This window comes from Salmo salar, chromosome ssa15, assembly GCF_905237065.1.
Source record: "Salmo salar chromosome ssa15, Ssal_v3.1, whole genome shotgun sequence".
Taxonomy (NCBI): Eukaryota; Metazoa; Chordata; class Actinopteri; order Salmoniformes; family Salmonidae; genus Salmo; species Salmo salar.
Genome location: NC_059456.1, coordinates 77,669,542 through 77,691,882, shown reverse-complemented (window position 1 = coordinate 77,691,882; position 22,341 = coordinate 77,669,542). Strand labels below are relative to the sequence as shown.

General features: G+C 43.5%; 1 protein-coding gene across 1 annotated transcript; it reads right to left on the bottom strand.

Annotated features, from left to right (window-relative positions):
- Window positions 1-9,711: 9,711 nt before the first annotated feature.
- Window positions 9,712-22,069, bottom strand: si:dkey-8e10.3 (serine/threonine-protein kinase SBK1). Its single transcript, XM_014145869.2, is given in 5 exon segments — window positions 9,712-11,453; window positions 11,455-11,607; window positions 11,836-12,038; window positions 18,208-18,391; window positions 21,710-22,069. Coding segments are annotated over 4 exon segments (1,032 nt in total). The 5' UTR covers window positions 18,371-18,391; window positions 21,710-22,069; the 3' UTR covers window positions 9,712-10,940.
- Window positions 22,070-22,341: the final 272 nt, after the last annotated feature.

Here is a 22,341-nt window from a genome sequence, read left to right as displayed (position 1 = left end):
TTATGTTGTTTTTCTTCTTCTCTTCAACTTTTCAGTATTTATGTGTTTATGAAAGTTCTTATTCAGATTTTACACCAATAATAATTTCTATGTTAGATTTTTTACCTTTTGAATTGATTAGATTTTAAGGTTTATAAAATATGAAAGTAGTAGTTCACAGGGTTTATCTCATAGCTATGTATTGTATTTCTTTAAACATGTTTGTTTAGTGTTTTATTTTCTCTATGAAATCATGTTTGGGATTTGGTATTTTGAATTTTAAGAATATTGTCAATAGTGGGGAAAACAATCAGTGTAAATTAGTTAACTAACTTAAATGTGAAAAATGAAACAAAATTGAGATGATGATGAGAGGTATAAAATGAATTACAATTAAGAATACTTCCAATGATTATTTGATGTACAGTGTCAGATTTGTTTTATTATGTAATTCGCTTTTGAAGAAAATGAAAATATACTGCTTTAATAACGTACTGTGCTATCAGTAATGTTTTTTGTAAGGAGAATTATTGGCTTTATTGATGCTGTCGTGTTAATACAACATTTTACATTATGAAATGATTCAAATTATGGTATTTTTTTTTTTAAATGCTGGTCTGCATATTTTGAAGGTTTACAATGCCTAACAATATTACAATTTAGAGAAGTAAAAACAGTGAAGGTTACATGGTCTATGCACGTACAGTATGCAGTGCAGTGCAATCAAAAATGTGATTTTCCTGTGTTTTATATACATTTTCACGCTATGAGTTTGGAGCAATACTGTGAAATTGTGAAAATTATGATAATGCCCTTTTAGTGTGAGAGCTGCCTGAAATTTCTGCCTGTTTTGCTGGGATGGAGTTTTGGCCTGCATGGTGACATCATTACACAACGGGTGGGTCTAATCCTGGATGCTGATTGGTTAAAACCGCATTCCAGCCTGTGTCTATTCCACAAGTTACCACTGGCTAAATCTATGATGTTGAAATGCCTATTTACTCTGTTCCATCTGACTGAGCAATCCATTGTCTCATCAGCTCAGCCAGGCAATTTATAAACTTGATCTACACTATGAAAAGCATTTAGACATTATCTCCCATTTCTTTTAGACTAGCATTGGTTTTCAACAGCATAACAGTAATAACTTTGCTGTCTCTCGGACATTTGCAACTTTGATTGAAATTCAATCTCCAGCTGTCCTATGTGGTAATGAACGTGTCGGTAGTCGGGACGAGACAGACGGGCTGGCAGCTTTACTCAGCCAGTCGAAATCATGAATCAGCATCATTTTTATGGATATATACAAAGAAATTTCAATAGAAAAACACAAAATGCAGCTAGTTTGCTGTCATTCTAACTTCAGCTTGAAGTGATTGTGTTAGCTGTGTAGTTGGCTATCTCTTCTGAACAACAGTGTCCTGACGAGAGGGCAAATGTTCTATGCCAGGTGTAATCGCACATCATTAGCTTATTGTTATGGATGTGTCCCAAAACAATCACTACAAAACAGCTTAAACAAATGCAAATGATGCAGCTACTTTGCTGTTATTCTGGCTGCACTGTTTGATGTGACTGTGTTAGCCAAACTTGACGAGCTAGATTTGTGTCGGGACTATATCTTGTGGAGGAAATAGTATGAATAAATTCATCAAAATATTGTTTTTAATGAAAGCCCTAACACCCCTAACAACACCCGTGCCAATCTATCTTCAAAACACCGGCTTCTCTATCACTATCACTTAAATAACATAGAGTTCCCAACCCCTCTGCCAATAACAACTAGTTTTCAGTTTTCCCCTCCCCACTCAGATCACTCCCAGACAGTCCGAGCAACATTTTTGCTTAAGAAATTGCTCTTTGCTAAGAATACATTTTTGCTTCTTTTAGACTCTCTTAATTGAAAAACAATCACAGTAAGGTAATTAATTAATTGTTAACCAGAAATGATTTGATATTGAGATAAAAACGGCTGCATTGGACCTTTAACCAGGGCTCCTGAGGACTCCTAAGTGGCACAGCGGTCTATGGCACTCTATCTCAGTGCTAGAGGTGTCACTACAGACACCTTGGTTTGAATCCAGGCTGTGTCACAACCAGCTGTGATTGGGAGTCCCACAGGGCGGTGTACAATTGGCCCAGCGTCATCCGTTTGGTCAGTGTAGGCCATAATTTTAAATAAGAATTTGTTCTTAACTGACTTGTCTAGTTAAATAAAGGTTAAATAAATACAATTTAACAATACTGTGAAAAAGAACAACAAATGAATCTGTGTTAGACTTATATTGTTATCTACTGTGCACACTGACTGCAAACAGGATCAGTTGCTCGAGACAGAGGAGATTGCTTTTGTGTTGTGTATTAAACTGTATGTTTTTAAACATCTATAGTTTGATATTCAGCATAAAAGCCATTTACCATCACATCACATTCTCTCAGGCATACTAAAATAATTATGTGACACACAGCCTGTTACACCAACAAAAAATATTTCCATGACCAAATATGCTGTTTCTTATGAGAAGACTGTTAAAATGTCCCTTCGTGGGAGAAACATACAGTACAGCAGCATCCCGTGACCATGAATGTCAACCTTCAGAGAGCTTTATGTGTTGCCAGGAGTTATTCAGGGCCAATTGCAGTCCCAGGACTGAGGACACACCCAGCGGGACTAATTTGTAAGTTGTGGTCCGAGTGTTATATGTAAACCTCACACCCAGCCTCCCACTCTACTAGGGGGCTCTTGTAAGGGTAGGGATGCAGGATTAAAAAGGCTGCAGGGATGGAGACATAAATAGAACAGAGTACATACCCATATTTAAGAGAGGGGATAAAATGTTCACTCTGGGCTTGATTTTGTCTCCATAATACAAAGAGGAATTTATCTTACAGCAATCCCTGTTACCTATGTATCTAGGCATGGGATCTCAATTTGACTTTTTTGATTGAGTAATCATGCTCTTAAAGATATCAACAGTTTGGAGGGTATCTCTTTACATTGAATGCTTTGTCTAACAGCACTGAGGCCATAGTCATGATAAAATGGTTTATCACTACGTTGTTGATAGTAAATGGTAGTTTTGACGGCTCTAAAATCAACAGTGTGTTATATAAAACTTTTTGGGGGGGATTAGAGTAAATTTAGAGTCTGGAAGGGAATTGAATTGAATAACAAGAGTGAATTGAATAATTCAACTTATGAATAAAGCTATTTTAAAACTATTTATTTTCCTGAATTTGATTACAATTAATCTTTTTACTTTACATTTCTAGAACTGTCAACCACCTAATCTTGGAAACTTAGACAAACGTTCATAACCTCGTCTACTAGATATTCAAAACAACAGCTCTGACATCACTAGCCCGCCATGGCCATTTGCTGTGGTTTGCCGTGGATCGAGGTTGGTGGAGAGAACTGCTGTGAAATCCCAATGTTTCTTTACCTCATCACACACGTGCCTTTTGATTGGTGTAATGGGGCAGCCTGTAGCTGTGAGAAAGGCCCAGTTGTGGTGATTTTCCATAACAGCGGAGATGTATTAATAGGTATTGCTCCCCAGTGGATGGTTCCATTAAGATGGCCCTATCTTCCCTATCTTGGCCTGCTGGTGTTACTGTACATCTAAAGCATCTGTTGGACTGAATGCTCAGTGGGACCCTGGAGAATGATGTAATTCCAATGGACAACACATGACATCTTAATGTAAGCTCTCCTTTGTTTCCACACACATGGCAGTAACAAATCATATGACAGACAGACTTCTACCATATTCACATATGAGCTTGATAATGACATTAGAGTAATAATAATAAAAAATGGTTGCCATTTTTTAGGATTCTGCCCTGCTCATCCAAACAAGCATCATAGGAGATACTGTTTACTAACTAATTAAGAATATATGCATATTTTAGTGATGGGGTATTTAGATATCAATGTATTAAGTATTACAGTAAGGAAATGAATTGGGGCCATGCGATAGACTAGCGTTCTGTTCAGTGTTTGTACTTCTACATCAAACTGCCTCGCGCTACAGAAACAGGAGATAGGCTCCTGCTCACATGAGCCATTCCAGCTCGCACAAGCCAAGGCTCGAGCAAGGCTACTTACTTACAGTAATGTCTACACTATATCCCTGACCAGACTCCTCATTTGCTGCCTATTACAACTTTTGCTTGGTTCAGTCATTGATCAGTGGCATGCTGTAAAGTAAGTTTATATGTGTTGTCTAATGGTTGAGGAATCTGACAAAGTATTGAATGACCAAATGGTTTGTACTGTTATGTCGTGTTCAGATGACAAATGGAAAAGACTGGCTTAACAAGCTTTACATTTTTGCAACGCCTTGTCTCCATTAGAATCCAATTATTATAGAGCATAAATGAGCTGGCCAGTCATTTTACATGATGATTTTTGTTCACACATGTTTTATATATGCTGTGTAGTACTACAAACATGACAACCATTTGGATAAAATGTATCGGAACGCATATATTGGCATAGTGTCATCAATACCAGATTAAACCCTATACCATTTCAGGGACTTGTCATTGATTAAAAGACATGATCCATCTCTGTTGTTTCCTGGAAGTGACACCGCAATAAACTTGTTTGCCACAAAGATTCATGTTCTTGCATGTAATATACAGTGCATTCAGAAAGTATTCAGAGCCCTTGACTTTTTCCACATTTTGTTATGTTACAGCCTTATTCTAAAATTGGTTAAATTGTTTTTTCCCCTCATCAATCTACACACAATACCCCATAATTACAAAGCAAAAACAGGTTTTAAGAAATTTCAGCAAATAAATATATTTAAATGAAATATACATTTACATAAGTATTCAGACACTTTACTCAGTACTTTGTTAAAGCACCTTTGGCAGTGATTACAGCCTTGACTCTTCTTGGGTATGACGCTACAAGCTTGGCACACCTGTATTTTGGGAGTTTCTCCTATTCTTCTCTGCAGATCCTCTCAAGCTCTGTCAGGTTGGATGGGGAGCGTCCCTGCACAGCTATTTTCAGGTCTCTCCAGAGATGTTAGATGGGGTTCAAGTCCGGGCTCTGGCTGGGCCACTCAAGGACATTCAGAAGCCACCCCAGTCTGAGGTCCTGAGCGCTCTGAAGCAAGTTTTCATCACGGATCTCTCTGTACATTTCTCTGTTCATCTTTCCATCGATTCTGACTGTTCTCCCAGTCCCTGCTACTGAAAAATATCCCCAAAGCATGATGCTGCCACCACCATACTTCACCGTAGGGATGGTGCCATGTTTCCTCCAGACGTGACGCTTGGCATTCAGGCCAAAGCGTTCAATCTTGGTTTCATCAGACCAAAGAATCTAAAGAGTCCTTTAGGTACCTTTTGGAAAAGTCCAAGCGGGCAGTCATGTGCCTTTTACTGCATAAATGCTTTGGTACCCTTCCCCAGATCTGTACCTCGACACAATCTCTGAGCTCTACGGAGAATTCCTTCAACCTCATGGCTTGGTTTTTGCTCTGACATGCACTGTCAACTGCGGGACCACATATAGACAGGTGTGTGCCTTTCCAAATCATGTCCAATCAATTGAATTTACCACAGCTGGACTCCAATCAAGTTGTAGAAACATCTCAAGAATGATCAATGGAAACTGGATGCACCTGAGCTCAATTTCGAGGGTCTGAATACTTATGTAAAAATGTCTAAAAACCTGTTTTCACATTGTCATTATGGGGTATTGTGTGTAGACTGATGAATTTTTTATTTGTTATTTAATCCATTTTCGAATACGGCTGTAACATAACAAAATGTAGAAAAGGGGAAGGGGTCTGAATACTTCCCGAATGCACTGTATATATACTTACTTACTGTACCAGTTGAATTGCGAGGTTGAAAATCACATTCTGAAGACACATGGGTTGCTATCAGGTTGCTATGGAATGTGCAGGGAAATCAAAACTGTTGAATTTAAAATAGTAAAATCAACATTTAAATTAGGCAACATTGGTATGAATGTGCCCACTAATGTAATATAATGTGAAGGCTGAATTTCTCTAAAGGCTTTTCAGTGTGAAGAAAATTGCAGCTTGGATTGTTTAGGAGTCAAATGCCATAGCGTGCACCGCAGTGTGAGTTTACATTGGCCGTGTTTCTGTGTGACAGGGGCCCTGGGATCTGGTGAAAGATGACCCTGGTTAGTGTAACACCCTAAATATGCTGCAAAGCATGAGGGCAGGCAGGTTCATGCCTAGTGCCAAGTAACCTCCTGCCACCAGCTCACAGGACACCGCATTCTCCCTCCCTGAGACAGCCGTGCTTGCGCCCGCCGCTCTTAACCTAACAAAGGCCGGGCGTCCGTCAGTACAGGGCCAGCTGCAGCAGGTGCCAGGGGTTTATTCAATGTAAAGGAGTGAGGGGTGAGAGGGTGGTAGATGAGGGAGAGTGGTGAGAGGGGGGCAGGAGTGGGAGAGTGGTGAGTGCTGAGGGGGTGGTGAGAGAGTGGTGAGGGGCTGGTAAGAGAGGGGTGAGTGGTGAGGGGGTGGTAAGAGAGGGGTGGGTGGTGAGGGGGTTGTAGGTGAGGGGTGAGTGGTGGGTGAAGGGGTGGTAGGAGAGGGGTGAGTGGTGAGTGAAGGGGTGGTAGGAGAGGAGGTGAGTGGTGACTGGGTGGTAGGAGAGGGGTGAGTGGTGAGGGGGTGGTAGGAGAGGGGTGTGGTGAGTGAAGCGGTGGTAGGAGAGGGGTGAGTGAAGGGGTGGTAGGAGAGGGGTGAGTGGTGAGTGGCGAGGGGGTGGTAGGAGCGGGGTGAGTGGTTAGGGGGTAATCCCTAATCCTCGAGACTCAGGAAAAAAAGGCACCGTAAAAGAGGCTGACGTGCGGGCACCCTGACAAAACTATGTAGGCGAGTACATAAACTGCATCTACCCTCCATTCTATTGGCGAACGTACAATCACTGGAGAAGAAACTGGACGAGCTCCATTCGAGACTAACCTATTAACGGAACCTGAAGAACTGTAATAGTTGTAGACCATAATATTTACCAAGATAGTTTTCATCTGTATTTTTCGTAGCTGTCTATTTACCACCAAAAAGTGATGCTGGCACTAAGAACCCACTCAACGAGCTGCATAGAGCCAAAAGCAAACACAAAAATGCTCATCCAGAGGTGGCGCTCCTAGTGGCCGGTGATTTTAATGCAGGGAAACTGAAATCAATTTGACCAAATTTCTACCAGCATTTCACCTGTACAACAATAGGCGAAAAAACTCTACATCACCTTTACGCCACACACAGAAACCCATACAAAGCTCTCCCTTGCCCTCCATTTGGCAAATCTGACCATAACTCTATCCTCCTGATTCCTGCTTACAAGCAAAAACTCAAACAGGAAGTACAAGTGACATGCTCAATATGGAAGTGGTCCAATGAAGTGGATACTAAGCTGCATGACTAGTTCGCTAGCACAGACTGAAATATGTTCCGGGATTCATCCGATGGCATTGATGGGTTTAACACATCAGTTACTGGCTTGATTATAAGTGCATCGATCACTTTGTCCCCACAGTGGCCGTACATACAGATCCCAACCAGAAGCCATGGATTACAGGAAACATCTGCACTGAGCTAAAGGCTAGAGCTGCCGCTTTCAAGGAGCGAGACACTTATCCGTACCCTTATAAAAAGTCCCACTACGAACCATCAAACAGGCAAAGCGTCAATACAGGACTTAGATCGAATCCTACTCTGATGCTCGTCAGATGTGGCAGGCTTGCAATCACAGATTACAAAAGGAAACCCAGTCGAGAGCTAACCAGTGAAGCAAGCCTACCAGACAAGGTTAATGCCTTCTAGGCAAGCAACAATGAACCATGCATGAGAGCACCAGCTGTTCCAAGCGACTGTGTGATCACTCTCTCCATAGCCTATGTGAATAAGACCTTTAAACAGGTTAACATTCACAAGGCCAAACGGATTAGCAGGATGCGTATTCAGAGCATGCGCTGACCAGCTGGCAAGTGTATTCACTGACATTTTCAACCTCTCCCTGACCCAGTCTGTAATACCATCCTAAAAATGTAAAAAAAATGTAAATGTACATGTTTCAAGCAGATCATCATAGTCCCTGTGCCCAAGAACGCCAAGGTAACCTGTCTAAATGACTATCAGCCCATAGCACTCACATCTGTATCCATTAAATGCTTTGAAAGGCTAGTCATGGCATCAACACCATCAACCCAGACCCCCATGGACCCACTCCAATTCTCATACCACCCCCAACAGATCCACAGATGATCTCTATTGCACTCCACACTGCCCTTTCCCACCTGGACAAGAGGAAAACCTACAGTATGTGAGAATGCTGTTCATTGACCCCAGCATTCAACACCATAGTACCCTCCAAGCTCATCACTAAGCTAAGAACCCTGGGACTGAACATCTCCCTCTGCAACTGGATCCTGGACTTCCTGAGGGGCCACCCCCAGATGGTGAGGGTAACTACAAATCTGCTACGCTGACCATCAACACGGGAGCCCCTCAAGGGTGCGTGCTTAGTCCCCTCCTGTACTCTCTGTTCACCCACGACTGCGTGGCCACCATGACTCCAACACTATCACTAAAGGGATACTTCAGGATTTTGGCAATGAGGCCCTTCATCCACTTTCCCAGAAACAGATGAACTCATGGATACCATTTTTAGCATGCTAGCAGATACCCATAGACTTCCAGTCATTTCACTAACGCTAGTTAACAATTGTGTTAGTACTAGTTAGCAACTTCCTTCAAACTGCATGCAGAGACATAAAAATGGCATCCATGAGTTCATCGCACTCTGGGGAAGTAGATAAAGGGCCTCATTGCCAAAATGTGTCCCTTTTAGATTGCAGATCACACGACAGTGGTAGGCTTGATCCCCTCACCATGGTAGGAGTGGTAGGAGAGGGAGAGTGGTGAGGAGTGAGGGTTGTGGTAGGAGAGGGAGAGAGTTGAGCGGTGAGGGAGTGGTAGGAGAGGAAGAGAGTGGTGAGGGAGTGATAGGAGAGGGAGAGCGGTGAGGAGTGAGGGTTGTGGTAGGAGAGGGAGAGAGGTGAGGGGTGAGGGAGTGGTAGGAGAGGGAGAGAGTGGTGAGGGAGTGGTAGGAGAGGGAGAGCGGTGAGGAGTGAGGGTTGTGGTAGGAGAGGGAGAGAGGTGAGGGGTGAGGGAGTGGTAGGAGAGGGAGAGAGTGGTGAGGGAGTGGTAGGAGAGGGAGAGGGTGAGGAGTGAGGGTTGTGGTAGGAAGGGAGAGAGGTGAGGGAGGAGTAGGAGAGGGAGAGTGGCGAGGAGTGAGGGAGTGGTAGGAGAGGGAGAGTGGTGAGGGGTGAGGGAGTGGTAGGAGAGGGTGAGTAGTGAGGGAGTGGTAGGACAGGGAGAGTGGTAAGGGGTGAGGGAGTGGTAGGAGAGGGAGAGTGGTGAGTGGTGAGGGGTGAAGGGGTGGTAGGAGAGGGAGAGTGGTGAAGAGTGAGGGTTGTGGCAGGAGAGGAAGAGTGGTGAGGAGTGAGGGTTGTGTTAGGAGAGGGAGAGTGGTGAGGGGTGAGGAAGTGGTAGGAGAGGGAGAGAGGTGAGGGGTGAGGAAGTGGTAGGAGAGGGAGAGAGGTGAGGAGCGAGGGTTGTGTTAGGAGAGGGAGAGAGGTGCGACTATGAATCACTTAGGTTATGGACGGAGCTTCAAAGAAGGAAATATGATATGCCCTCAAGAGTGGATGAAAAGAAGCAGACAGAAGAGATAGATTATGTTTATTTGTTCATACCAAAGGCATACTCAAACACTGTGTCAAAAACTTTACGTGCAACCTATACACAATAATTTTGTACTTGATTCGAATAAAAAAAAGTTACAATATGTAACCGTAAATTTCAAAGAAACTTTGGTTTAACAGTACACTACTGTAAAGTTTGCTGTATTTACGGTAACATACTGTACCTGTTTTCCAATAAGATATCGTAAAAACAACATAATCTTTTTACAGTGCACAAAAAAGGATGATTTGAACGTACATTTCTATTTAGTGTGACAGAGTTAATTGTTATATAGCAGCTCCCAATTTGTTGGCTTTGCTTTAAATTAAGTTGATTTGAAACAATGTGAACTTGAAACAGCTTTCACTGTGACAGTCATTTTCTGGGGCTGGTTGTGGAATATCAAAAAAATTACACTCTTGATATTTACCCATGTTCATAATTAGTTTCATATTCAGTCTATTACATTACATTCATTATACAGTTAATGTATATTCACTATATCTATTTTTGAATATGGATCTTTCATGAACAATGAGAGTATGCACAGAAATAGACAAACTGAGGTAGCCTCATTCATGGAACAGCCTGTACAGTGTGACACACTACAAAAACATTTGAGAGAACATTGAGCACTGCCAAAGTGAACACTGCCACTAAGCCAGCTTGAACGCACAGTGCACACTCTCCCTCTATGAAATTAATATAATGCTCGTCTTCTGTGCAGTGAGAGATTCTAAAACATACAATATAAAGCATTGTTCTGAAAATAGGTTCTGAAAATTATGCTAGGTACAGGTTCTATGTTACAGTATATTTCTCAGGTTACCAACGTTGTGTAGTTACACACAATATAGCATAAACTGCTCCTATGCTACAGTAGATACAAACTCTTTTGTAACATTGCTAAATTTATCAGGTTACCAATATTGTGTACATACACACAGAATAGTACGAGCTCAATCACACTCAAATAGTGCTGCTTTTACAGTACACCGTATCCTATCAGAGCTTTTTCCCCTTGCTTCAGATGTAGCCCTTGTGCGGCTCTCTGGACTGACGTTGAGTATATAATTCAGTTACCCTACTTATCAGTGCATTGTAAGAGTGGTGTCGAATGCACACCTTGAGCTCCCTGTAAATTGGATAGTTGATACCATGAGCTGGAGGTGTACACAGATACCTCAGACACCGTTCCATTGAAGACATTTACTCCACCTCCTGGTGGACAGGACTACTCCTACACACACTAGGGGTGGAGCAGGTGGCACTGGCCTTGCCATTCTCCGTTTGCAGTCCGTTTGTATCCACTAGTGTCGGCATCAACCAGTCCTTTTCCACATAGGACCTGACCTCCCCTACTGTGCATCTGTTGTTAGCATTGAGCTGCAACAGCCTGCTGAACATTTCCATGGCAGCCGGGGTGAATCTCTTCCACAAGGGTGGAACTTCCTCCACGGTGGGTGCCTGGCACCAATCAGCAAACTCCTGGTAGAAGTCATCTGAGGTCACGCAGCGCTCCCAGGGGAAGTAGCCAGTGAGGATGCAAAAGATGACCACTCCGAAGGCCCAGGTGTCCAGGCTGGGCTCCACGCTGAGCGGGGGCGCCATGACCTCCTTCTGGCCCTCCTCCAGGGCAACGGCACACAGCTCTGGGGCCATGTAGGGCAGTGTGCCGGAGATGAAGCGAATCAGAGTGCCTCTCGTCTGGGCCAGGCCGAAAGTCGGCCAGCTTTACGCGGCAGCAGTGGCTGTCCAGCAGCAGGATGTTCTCAGGTTTGATGTCGCGGTGGACCAGGCCGTGCTCGTGGATGAACTCCAGGGCACTGGCAATCTGCAGGACGCAGCGCTTCACTGCACTCTCTGGGATACCCACCTGGGAGCAGAGTTTTGGAAACTGTTAGAGCTTTGTGGTCATTGAGACTTGTCTAAGGTGAATTAGAAGACTGTTCAGTGCATTTGGACCATTTTTAACAGTACGTTGCACTTATGGACACTCAAAAGGGTATAGATTGACAATATTCACCAATCCTCTTGATTGAATTCTAAAACACTTTGTACTTAAGTCACAGATTTATTATATCGAAATCAAATACAATCTTACTTTTGGTTGGATGACGGCAAAAAGGTCCCTCCCAATAACAAGCTCCTGGGCAAAGCCATAGTGCTCATTAGATTGAAAGGCGATTCCGAAGAGACCTACGATGCAGGGGTGGCAGGATAGGTGCAAGGAGATGCAGTACTCCCGTAAGAATCCCTGGAGCTTGGTGGAGGCTTTTGGCATCACTTTAAGAGCCATCGGTGTTCCTGTAAAACATTCCTATTTGTTATGTTTTATAACAACTTGGCAAAATGTTATGATCATAAGAGATGTTTATGACCAGAAAAAACAAGAGATAGCAGACGGTATAAATGATATTAGCAGCAGCACATTAGATCCAGTATTGGCAGCACACTATGAAATTTGCTGTTCCAAGATGACGTAGCAGTTGGTCGTGTGTTGTGTTTGTCTTTGTCTTATCCCATGTCTTATCCTTTGTAAATAGCCTGTTTTCTTTCCCGTATACATTTTAATCTCACTTTCTAACTATGAACTAAATATACTTTCCTGCAACCCGCCTCAACCAATGTGGTACGGATCTGCTATTTTTATTCCTTATAACTGGAACCTCCGTCAGGTGCTAGCCAGCTAACTAGCTACTAGCTACTAGTCTTTGTTAGACACGACTAGCGGGCTTCACCTTTTAGCTTGGACACCGCCAGCTTTAGCTCGGACAATACATGCCAGTCTGCACAGCGCGATATCAACCCAGAGCATATCGGAATGCTTTTCTCTACCACATCACCGGATTCCTGCCGCTCAAGATCATTAAACCGGATCATCGCAGCTAACTAGCTGCTACCGAGTGGCTACTGTTAGCTAACGCCTCTGTCCCGAAGCAAGCACCAGTTAGCCTTGAGCTAGCCACGAGCTAGGCCCATATACCAGCTAATTCTCGGGCTACAATATCTCTTTTGCCAATTGGCCTCGAACCTTTGTTGTCAACGCGGAGCCCCGCCGATCCATCACAACTACTCTGCCGACATGGTCGCCCGATGTGGTCTCAACGGGCTTTTCCGTTGCGATGTCGCCGAAGACCCATCTTCTTGCCCCGGCTCGCTAGCTTTCTAAGTCTCCCAATCGCCTAGCATACCTAATGCTATTCTTTGGACCCTATGATCACTCGTCTACACAGCTGATGCCCCCTGGACAGTTTCAATAACACAGTACCTAATTTTGTTTAACTGTCGGCCCCAACCTCGAACTCAGGTCCTGTATGTTCCTAAATGATCCGCTCTGCCCATTCATCACCATTTACCCGTTGTTGTCTTAGCTCTCCCGATCAATACCTGTGACTGCTTTATGCCTCTCTCTAACGTCAATATGCCTCTCTCTAAAATCAATATGCATTGTCTACTGCTGTCTAGGCTAGTCCTTACTGTTTTATTTCACTGTAGAGCCCTCAGTCCCACTCACCTTGCCTTAGATAGCTCTGTTGTCCCTCCCCCCCCTCCCCTCCCACACACGCTGAGATCTCACCTGGCTTAACTGGTCCCACTAGAGACGAAACCTCTCTCATCGTCACTCAACGCCTAGGTGTACTTCCACTGTACTCACATCCTACCATAACCTTGTCTGTACATCATGCCCTGAATCTACTGTATTCTACCACGCCCAGAAATCTGCTCCTAGCCGTACCATTATCCTACTCCTCCTCTGTTCCTCTGGTGATGTAGAGGTTAACCAAAGCCCCGTAGACCCCAGTACCACACCTATTCCCCAGGCACTAGCATTTGTTGACTTCTGTAATCGTAAAAGCCTTGGTTTCATGCATGTTATCATCAGAAGCCTCCTCCCTAACTTTGTTTTATTCACTGCTTTAGCACACTCCGCCAACCCTGATGTCCTAGCAGTGTCTGAATCCTGGCTTAGGAAGGCCACCAACAATTAGAAATTTCTGCAATCTACTGCAGAGATACCCTGCAGAGTTCTGTCATGCTATCCAGGTCTGTGCCCAAACAGTTCGAGCTTCTACTTTTAAAAATCCACCTTTCCAGAAATAAGTCTCTCACTGTTTCCGCTTGCTATAGACCCTCCTCAGCCCCCAGTTATGCCCTGGACTACACATGCGAATTGATTGCCCCCCATTTATCTTCAGAGTTCGTACTGTTAGGTGACCTAAACTGGGATATGCTTAACACCCCGACAGACCTACAATATAAGCTAAACTCAGCAAAAAAAGAAACGTCCTCTTACTGTCAACTGCGTTTATTTTCAGCAAACTTAACATGTGTAAATATTTGTATGAACATAACAAGATTCAACAACTGAGACATAAACTGATCAAGTTCCACACACATGTGACTAACAGAAATTGAATAATATAATGTGTCCCTGAACAAAGGGGGGGATCATAATCAAAAGTAACAGTCAGTATCTGGTGTGGCCACCAGCTGCATTAAGTACTGCACTGCATCTCCTCCTCGTGGACTGCACCAGATTTGCCAGTTCTTACTGTGAGATGTTACCCCACTCTTCCACCAAGGCACCTGCAAGTGCCTGGACATTTCTGGGGGGAATGGCCCTAGCCCTCACCCTCCGATCCAACAGGTCCCAGACGTGCTCAATGGGATTGAGATCCGGGCTCTTTGCTGGCCATGGCAGAACACTGACATTCCTGTCTTGCAGGAAATCACGCACAGAACGAACAGTATGGCTGGTGGCATTGTCATGCTGGAGGGTCATGTCAGGATGAGCCTGCAGGAAGGGTACCACATGAGGGAGGAGGATGTCTTCCCTGTAACGCACAGCGTTGAGATTGCCTGAAATGACAACAAGCTCAGTCCGATGATGCTGTGACACTGCCCCAGACCATGATGGACCCTCCATCTCTAAATCGATCCCGCTCCAGAGTACAGGCCTCGGTGTAACGCTCATTCCTTCGACGATAAACGCAAATCCGACCATCACCCCTGGTGAGACAAAACCGCAACTCGTTAGTGAAGAGTACTTTTTGCCAGTCCTGTCTGTTCCAGCGACGGTGGGTTTGTGCCCATAGGCAATGTTGTTGCCGGTGATGTCTGGGGAGGACCTGCCTTACAACAAGCTTACAAGTCCTCAGTCCAGCCTCCCTCAGCCTATTGAGGACAATCTGAGCACTGATGGAGGGATTGTGCGTTCCTGGTGTAACTCGGGCAGTTGTTGTTGCCATCCTGTACATGTCCCGCAGGTGTGATGTTCGGATGTACCGATCCTGTGCAGGTGTTGTTACACATGATCTGCCACTACGAGAACGATCAGCTGTCCTTCCTGTCTCCCTGTAGCGCTGTCTTAGGCGTCTCACAGTACGGACATTGCAATTTATTGCCCTGGCCACATCTTCAGTCCTTCAGTCCTTATGCCTCCTTGCAGCATGCCTAAGGCATGTTGACGCAGATGAACAGGGACCCTGAGCATCTTTCTTCTGGTGTTTTTCAGAGTCAGTAGAAAGGCCTCTTTAGTGTCCTAAGTTTTCTTAAATGTGACCTTAATTGCCTACCATTTGTAAGCTGTTAGTGTCTTAACGACCGTTCCACAGGTGCATGTTCATTCATTGTTTATGGTTCATTGAACACGCATCTGAAACAGTGTTTAAACACTTTACAATGAAGATCTGTGAAGTTATTTGGATTTTTATGAATTTTATGAAAGGGGACATTTCTTTTTTTTCTGAGTTTAGATGCCCTCAATTTCACACAAATTATCATGGAACCTACCAGGTACAACCCCAAATCCGTAAACATGGGCACCCTTATAGATATCATTCTGACCAACTTGCCCTCTAAATACACCTCTGCTGTCTTCAACCAGGATTTCAGCGATCACTGCCTCATTGCCTGCGTCCGTGATGGGTCCGCGGTCAAACGACCACCCATCATCCCTGTCAAACACTCCCTAAAACACTTCAGCGAGCAGGGCTTTCTAATCAACCTGGCCCGGGTACCCTGGAAGGATTTTGACCTCATCCCGTCAGTAGAGGACGCCTGGTTATTCTTTAAAAGTGCTTTCCTCACCATCTTAAATAAGCACAGGCAGCATATACACAGGCAGTTAGGAAAGCAAAGGCTGGCATTTTCAAACAGAAATTTGCATCCTGTAGCACAAATTCCAAAAAGTTTTGGGACACTGTAAAGTCCATGGAGAATAAGAGCACCTCCTCCCAGCTGCCCACTGCACTGAGGCTAGGAAATACTGTCGCCACCAATAAATCCACGATAATCGAGAATTTCAATAAGCATTTTTCTACAGCTGGCCATGCTTTCCACCTGGCTACCACAACCCTGGCCAACAGCTCTGCAACCCCACAGCAACTTGCCCAAGCCCCCCCCCCCCCCACTTCTCCTTCACCCAAATCTACATAGCTGATGTTCTGAAAGAGCTGCAAAATCTGGACCCATACAAATCAGCTCGGCAAGACAATCAGGACCCTCTCTTTCTAAAATTATCCACCGCAATTGTTGCAACCCCTATTACTAGCCTGTTCAACCTCTCTTTCGTATCGTCTGAAATCACTAAAAATTGGAAAACTGCTGCGGTCATCCCCCTCTTCAAAGACCCAAACTGTTACAGACCTATATCCATCCTGCCCTGCCTTTCTAAATTCTTCGAAAGCCAAGTTAACAAACAGATCACCGACCATTTCGAATCCCACCGTACCTTCTCCGCTATGCAATCTGATTTCCGAGCTGGTCATGGGTGCACCTCTGCCACGCTCAATGTCCTAAACAATATCATAACCGCCAGCAATAAAAGACAGTAAGACAGTACTGTGCAGCCGTCTTCATTGACCTGGCCCAGGCTTTCGACTCTGTCAATCACCACATTCTTATCAGCAGACTCAACAGCCTTGGTTTCTCAAATGACTGCCTCGCCTGGTTCACCAACTACTTCTCAGATAGAGTTCAGTGTGTCAAATCGGAGAGCCTGTTGCCCGGACCTCTGGCAGTCTCTATGGGGGTGCCACAGGGTTCAATTCTTGGGCCAACTCTTTTCTCTGTATATATCAATGATGTCGCTCTTGCTGCTGGTGATTCTCTGATCCACCTCTACGCAGACAACACCATTCTGTATACTTCTGGCCCTTCTTTGGACACTGTGTTAACAAACCTCCAGACAAGCTTCAATGCCATACAACACTCCTTCTGTGGCCTCCAACTGCTCTTAAATGCTAGTAAAACTAAATGCATGCTCTTCAACCGATCGCTGCCTTCACCCACCTGCCCGACTAGCATCACTACTCTGGAGGGTTCTGACTTAGAATATGTGGACAACTACAAGTACCTAGGTGTCTGGTTAGACTGTAAACTCTCCTTCCAGACTCACATTAAGCATCTCCAATCCAAAATTAAATTTAGAATTGGCTTTCCATTTTGCAACAAAGCCTCCTTCACTCATGCTGCTAAACATACCCTCGTAAAACTGGCTATCCTACCGATACTTGACTTCGGCTATGTCATTTACAAAATAGCCTCCAACACTCTGCTCAGCAAATTAGATTAGTCTATCACAGTGCCATCCATTTTGTCACCAAAGCCCCATATACTACCCACCACTGTGACCTGTATGCTCTGGCTGGTCCTCGCTTCATATTCGTCGCCAAACCCACTGGCTCCAGGTCATCTATAAGTCTTTGCTAGGTAAAGACCCGCCTTATTTCAGCTCACCATAACAACACCCACCCATAGCACGCGCTCCAGCAGATATATTTCAGTGATCATCCCCAAAGCCAACTCCTCCTTTGGCCGCCTTTCCTTCCAGTTCTCTGCTGCTAATGACTGGAACGAATTGCAAAAATAGCTGAAGATGGAGACATATCTCCCTCACTAACTTTAAGCATCAGCTGTCAGAGCAGCTTACTGATCACTGTACCTGTACACAGCCCATCTGTAAATAGCCCCAATTACCTCATCCCCATATTGTTATTTATTTTTGCTCTTTTGCACCCCAGTATCTCTACTTGCACATCACCATCTGCACATCTATCGCTCCAGTGTTAATGCTAAATTGTAATTATTTTGCCACTATGGCCTATTTATTGCCTTACCTCCTTAATCTTACTACATTTGTACACACTGTATATACATTTTTATATTGTTATTGACTGTACGTTTGTTTATCCCATGTGTAACTCTGTGTTGTTGTTTTTGTCGCACTCCTTTGCTTTATCTTGGCCAGGTCGCAGTTGTAAATGAGAACTTGTTCTCAACTGGCATACCTAGTTAAATAAATGTGAAAAAAATATATATAAAAAAATATATAATTCTAAGGGTAATTTGATACCAAAAGATTCTGCCACTTTCCAAGCTATGTGAAATCAATAAAACATTTTATTGTGTCATTGAACCAAAGGAAAGCCCTTAGTATTTCAGCCTTTTAAACTACGGGTTGGCTTCTTACCCCTGCAGCGATGGGTGACCAGCAGAACCTTGCCATACTTCCCCCGGCCGATCTCCTTGATAATGTTGAAGTGCTCTTTGATCTCCAAGTGGCTCAGGCTCTGAGCCGTCAGCGCCATCAGTTCATCGATCAGACTGCCATCTGCAAGGCCCAGCTCGATCATCTCTCTCTCTCTGTCTCAAATCTGACAGTCAGAGAGACATGGGTTAATGAATGTAATGATCCAATGCCTCTGCACAATTCACAACAAACAATAATTGGAGATGCACGGATGCAAACACAGTATACAGTCTATACAGTGCATTCGGAAAGAATTCAGACCCCTTGACTTTCTCCACATTTTGTTACGTTACAGCCTCATTCTAAAATGCATTTAATCGTTTTTTTTCGTCATCAATCTACACACAACGCCCCATAATAACAGAGCATTTATTTAAAATAAATAGCACAAATATCAAATTCACATAAGTATTCAGACCCTTTACTCAGTTTTTTGTTGAAGCACCTTTGGTAGCGATTACAGCCTCGAGTCTTCTTGGCTATGACGCTTCAAGCTTGTCACACCTGTATTTGGGGAGTTTCTCCCATTCTTCTCTGCAGAGCCTCTCAAGCTCTGTCAGGTCGGATGGGGAGCGTTGCTGCATATTTTAAGGGCTCTCCAGAGATGTTTGATCGGGTTCAATCTGGGCTCTGGCTGGGCCACTCAAGGACACTCAGAGACTTGTCCCGAAGCCACTCCAGCGTTGTCTTGTGTGTGTGCTTAGGGTCATTGTCCTGTTGGAAGGTGAACCTTCGCCCCAGTTTGAAGTCCTGAGCGCTCTGGAGCAGTGTCACGTCCTGACCATGGTCAGCTGTTATTTTCTATGGTAGAGTAGGTCCGGGCGTGACAGTTTTTTTTTTCTAGTTTAGTTTTTCTATGTTATGTTCTAGTTTTGTATTTCTATGTTGGGCTTTGTTTGAGATGATCTCCAATTAGAGGCAGCTGGTCATCGTTGTCTCTAATTGGAAGTCATATTTAAGTTGGTGTTTGTCCCACCTGGGTTTGTGGGAGATTAATTTGAGTAGTGTATGTTTCAACTCGGCGTCACGGTTTGTTGTTTTTGTCATTAAGTTTATTTATGTATTGCATAGTTTCACAGTATAAATAAAATGTGGAACGACACACACGCTGCACTTTGGTCCGCTCATTCTTACAACAATCGTGACAAGCAGGTTTTCATCAAGGATCTCTCTGTACTTTGCTCCATTCATCTTTCCCTCGATCCTGACTAGTCTCCCAGTCCCTGCCTCTGAAAAACATCCGCACAGCATGATGCTGCCACCACAATGCTTCACCGTAGGGATGGTGCCAGGTTTCCTCCAGATGTGACACTTGACATTCAGGTCAAATAGTTCAATCTTGGTTTCATCAGACCAGAGAATCTTGTTTCTTATGGTCTGACAATCCTTTAGGTGCCTTTTGGCAAACTCCAAGTGGGCTGTTTTACAGAGGATTGGCTTCCGTCTGGCCACTCACCCGTAAAGGCCTGGTTGGTGGAGTGCTTCAGAGATGGTTGTCCTTCTAGAAGGTTCTCTCATCTCCACAGAGGATCTCTGGAGCTCTGTCAGAGTGACCATCGGGTTCTTGGTCGCCTCACTACCATGGCCCTCCTCCCCCGATTGCTCAGTTTGGCCGGGTGGCCAGCTCTAGGAAGATTCTTGGTGGTTCCAAACTTCCTCCATTTAAGAATGATGGAGGCCACTGTGTTCTTGGGGACCTTCAATGCTGCAGACATTTTTTGGTACCCTTCCCCAGATATGTGCCTCGACATAATCTTGTCTCGGAGCTCTACGGACAATTCCTTTGATCTCATGACTTGTTTTTTCCTCTGACATGCACTGTCAACTGTGGGACCTTATATAGACAGGTGTGTGCCTTTCCAAATCATGTCCAATCAATTGAGTTTACCACAGGTGGACTCCAGTCAAGTTGTAGAAACATCTCAAGGATGATCAATAGAAACAGGATGCACCTGAGCTCAATTTTGAGTCTCATAGCAAAGGGTCTGAATACTTATGTAAATAAGGTATTTCAGTACATTTGCACACTTTTCTAAAAACCTTTTTTCGCTTTGTCATTATGGGGTATTTTGTGTAGATTAGTGTTGGACATTTTTTTATACATTTTGAATAAGGCTTTAACGTAACAAAATTTGGAAAAAGGGAAAGGGTCTGAATACTTTCCAAATGCACTGTACCAAGATTATACTGTACCAAGGCAACAGAGCTTCATTTTGAGGTCACAGTTTTTGGTGGTCACAATACAAATGTATTTATCGAGCCATTCCTAATAATTCATCTGACAGTTAATAAAGGGTGAATCACAACCACAATCTCCAGAAAAGAGATCCATCCATTGCCAGTCTTACTACTGTAACTGTGTGCATGCCCCTCTTCCTCGGTCGACTCCTTTCAGCTGAGAAGCACTGGCCCACCCAGCACTGTCTCTGTACCACAGTCATTCATACACACTAATACGACACGCAAAACCTAACATTTTACAGTATCACATGGCGTGAAACACATTGACGGCATTAGATGACATGTTATGTAGACATGTTGCAGGTGTTTTGAATTATCCGTGGCGTATTTGTATGGCAAGGTGGATTACTTGGAGTCAGAACATGCGTTCTGTACGGTCTGGTTATCTTATTATGTGACAGCCGAAATACTTCTCAAAGATTGTTATGTTTGTGTAGGCTGAGGTAAAATAAAATAGCAAATAATCACACAAACTGCTAAAAACACAACATCACTGGTTAATAACAAACCCAATCAGTGTTATTATCCCATAAAGTACTGTGTAGTGACAGAACATGTTGCTGTAATTGTAGCCGTAACGTTATAGTGTAAATGCATAATTAAAAATGTAGACAATAAAGATGGGCTACATTGAATTAATGTAACAACATTTATTTTAAACATCCTCTTTTCTTAATTTCCTGTTTGAATGATGTCAACAACTACAGTAAGAAAATCTAATTCCGTTGGACTTGAAATTAGTTACCGAAATTAGTTATTTTGAATAACTGTATAATATAATATTCTGGAGTGGATGTATGTATACAGTAGTTTATTTTAATGAGAACATTAAACATTAAACGAGATCTTGCTATGAATTTACAAAATGTAATTACATTGGAACTCATTTCCAATGTAATTATATTTACAGAAATGTTCAATCATAAAATAGTTAGCAAAAGGAAGCAATGTGGGTTTCACAATCACCATTGATTGTTTTTCCATGTAAACATACAATATTGATCAGTTGTATTAATGCACATTTTGTAGGTGTACATAAACTATACAATTGGTGTTTAAGTACATATAAAAATCTCATACCCATATGACATGCATAACAAAAACAATTATTTCATTGCATTTGAATCGACATTGATCTTACTCAAGCATAAAGAATTGCATCAACCAAAATTATCAGAAAACTGACTGATGGTTATCTTACCTTTATAGTAGAGTATCACAATGGTCTCGATCAATAAATATGCACACATATGTTGCAACAAACACAATATACACACACAAAAACCCATACGCACAACCGGCATGCAACTTGCACGCATGTGCCAGTTAGCGTAGTGGTGAAGCTCAGGTTTAGCGAGTGTCCCTCTGTCCTTCCATCACCTTACTGCAGCTGTGCTGTGGATCACAGGGCTGTGTGGCTGGCTGAGTGGACCAGGGTTAGAGGAGAGTGCTACCACTCGGCTACAGCTAAGACTCGGAGCCCACTTCGACAGCTGATTACAAACTGGCTTCTGCAAAGGGCACTCACACTCTTACACACACACTGACACACGCTGCTTTATAAAGCAGAAGCACCTTAACTGCTCTAGGAAGATTAAAGGTTCTGTCACTATCGGATGTACCAATATGGGCACATGCCCACACACTCACGCTCGCACACTCACACAAATACACACTAATACAGCCCCCTAGGGAACTACGAGTAAGTACATGTGCTAATACCACTACAACCTCTCAATGTTCTCAGTGCTAACAGGACTGCGTCTATTAAACAACAAATGTGCAGGTGTGTTTAAAAATACAGTCATGCATGCTTATCTTTAATAAAGACTT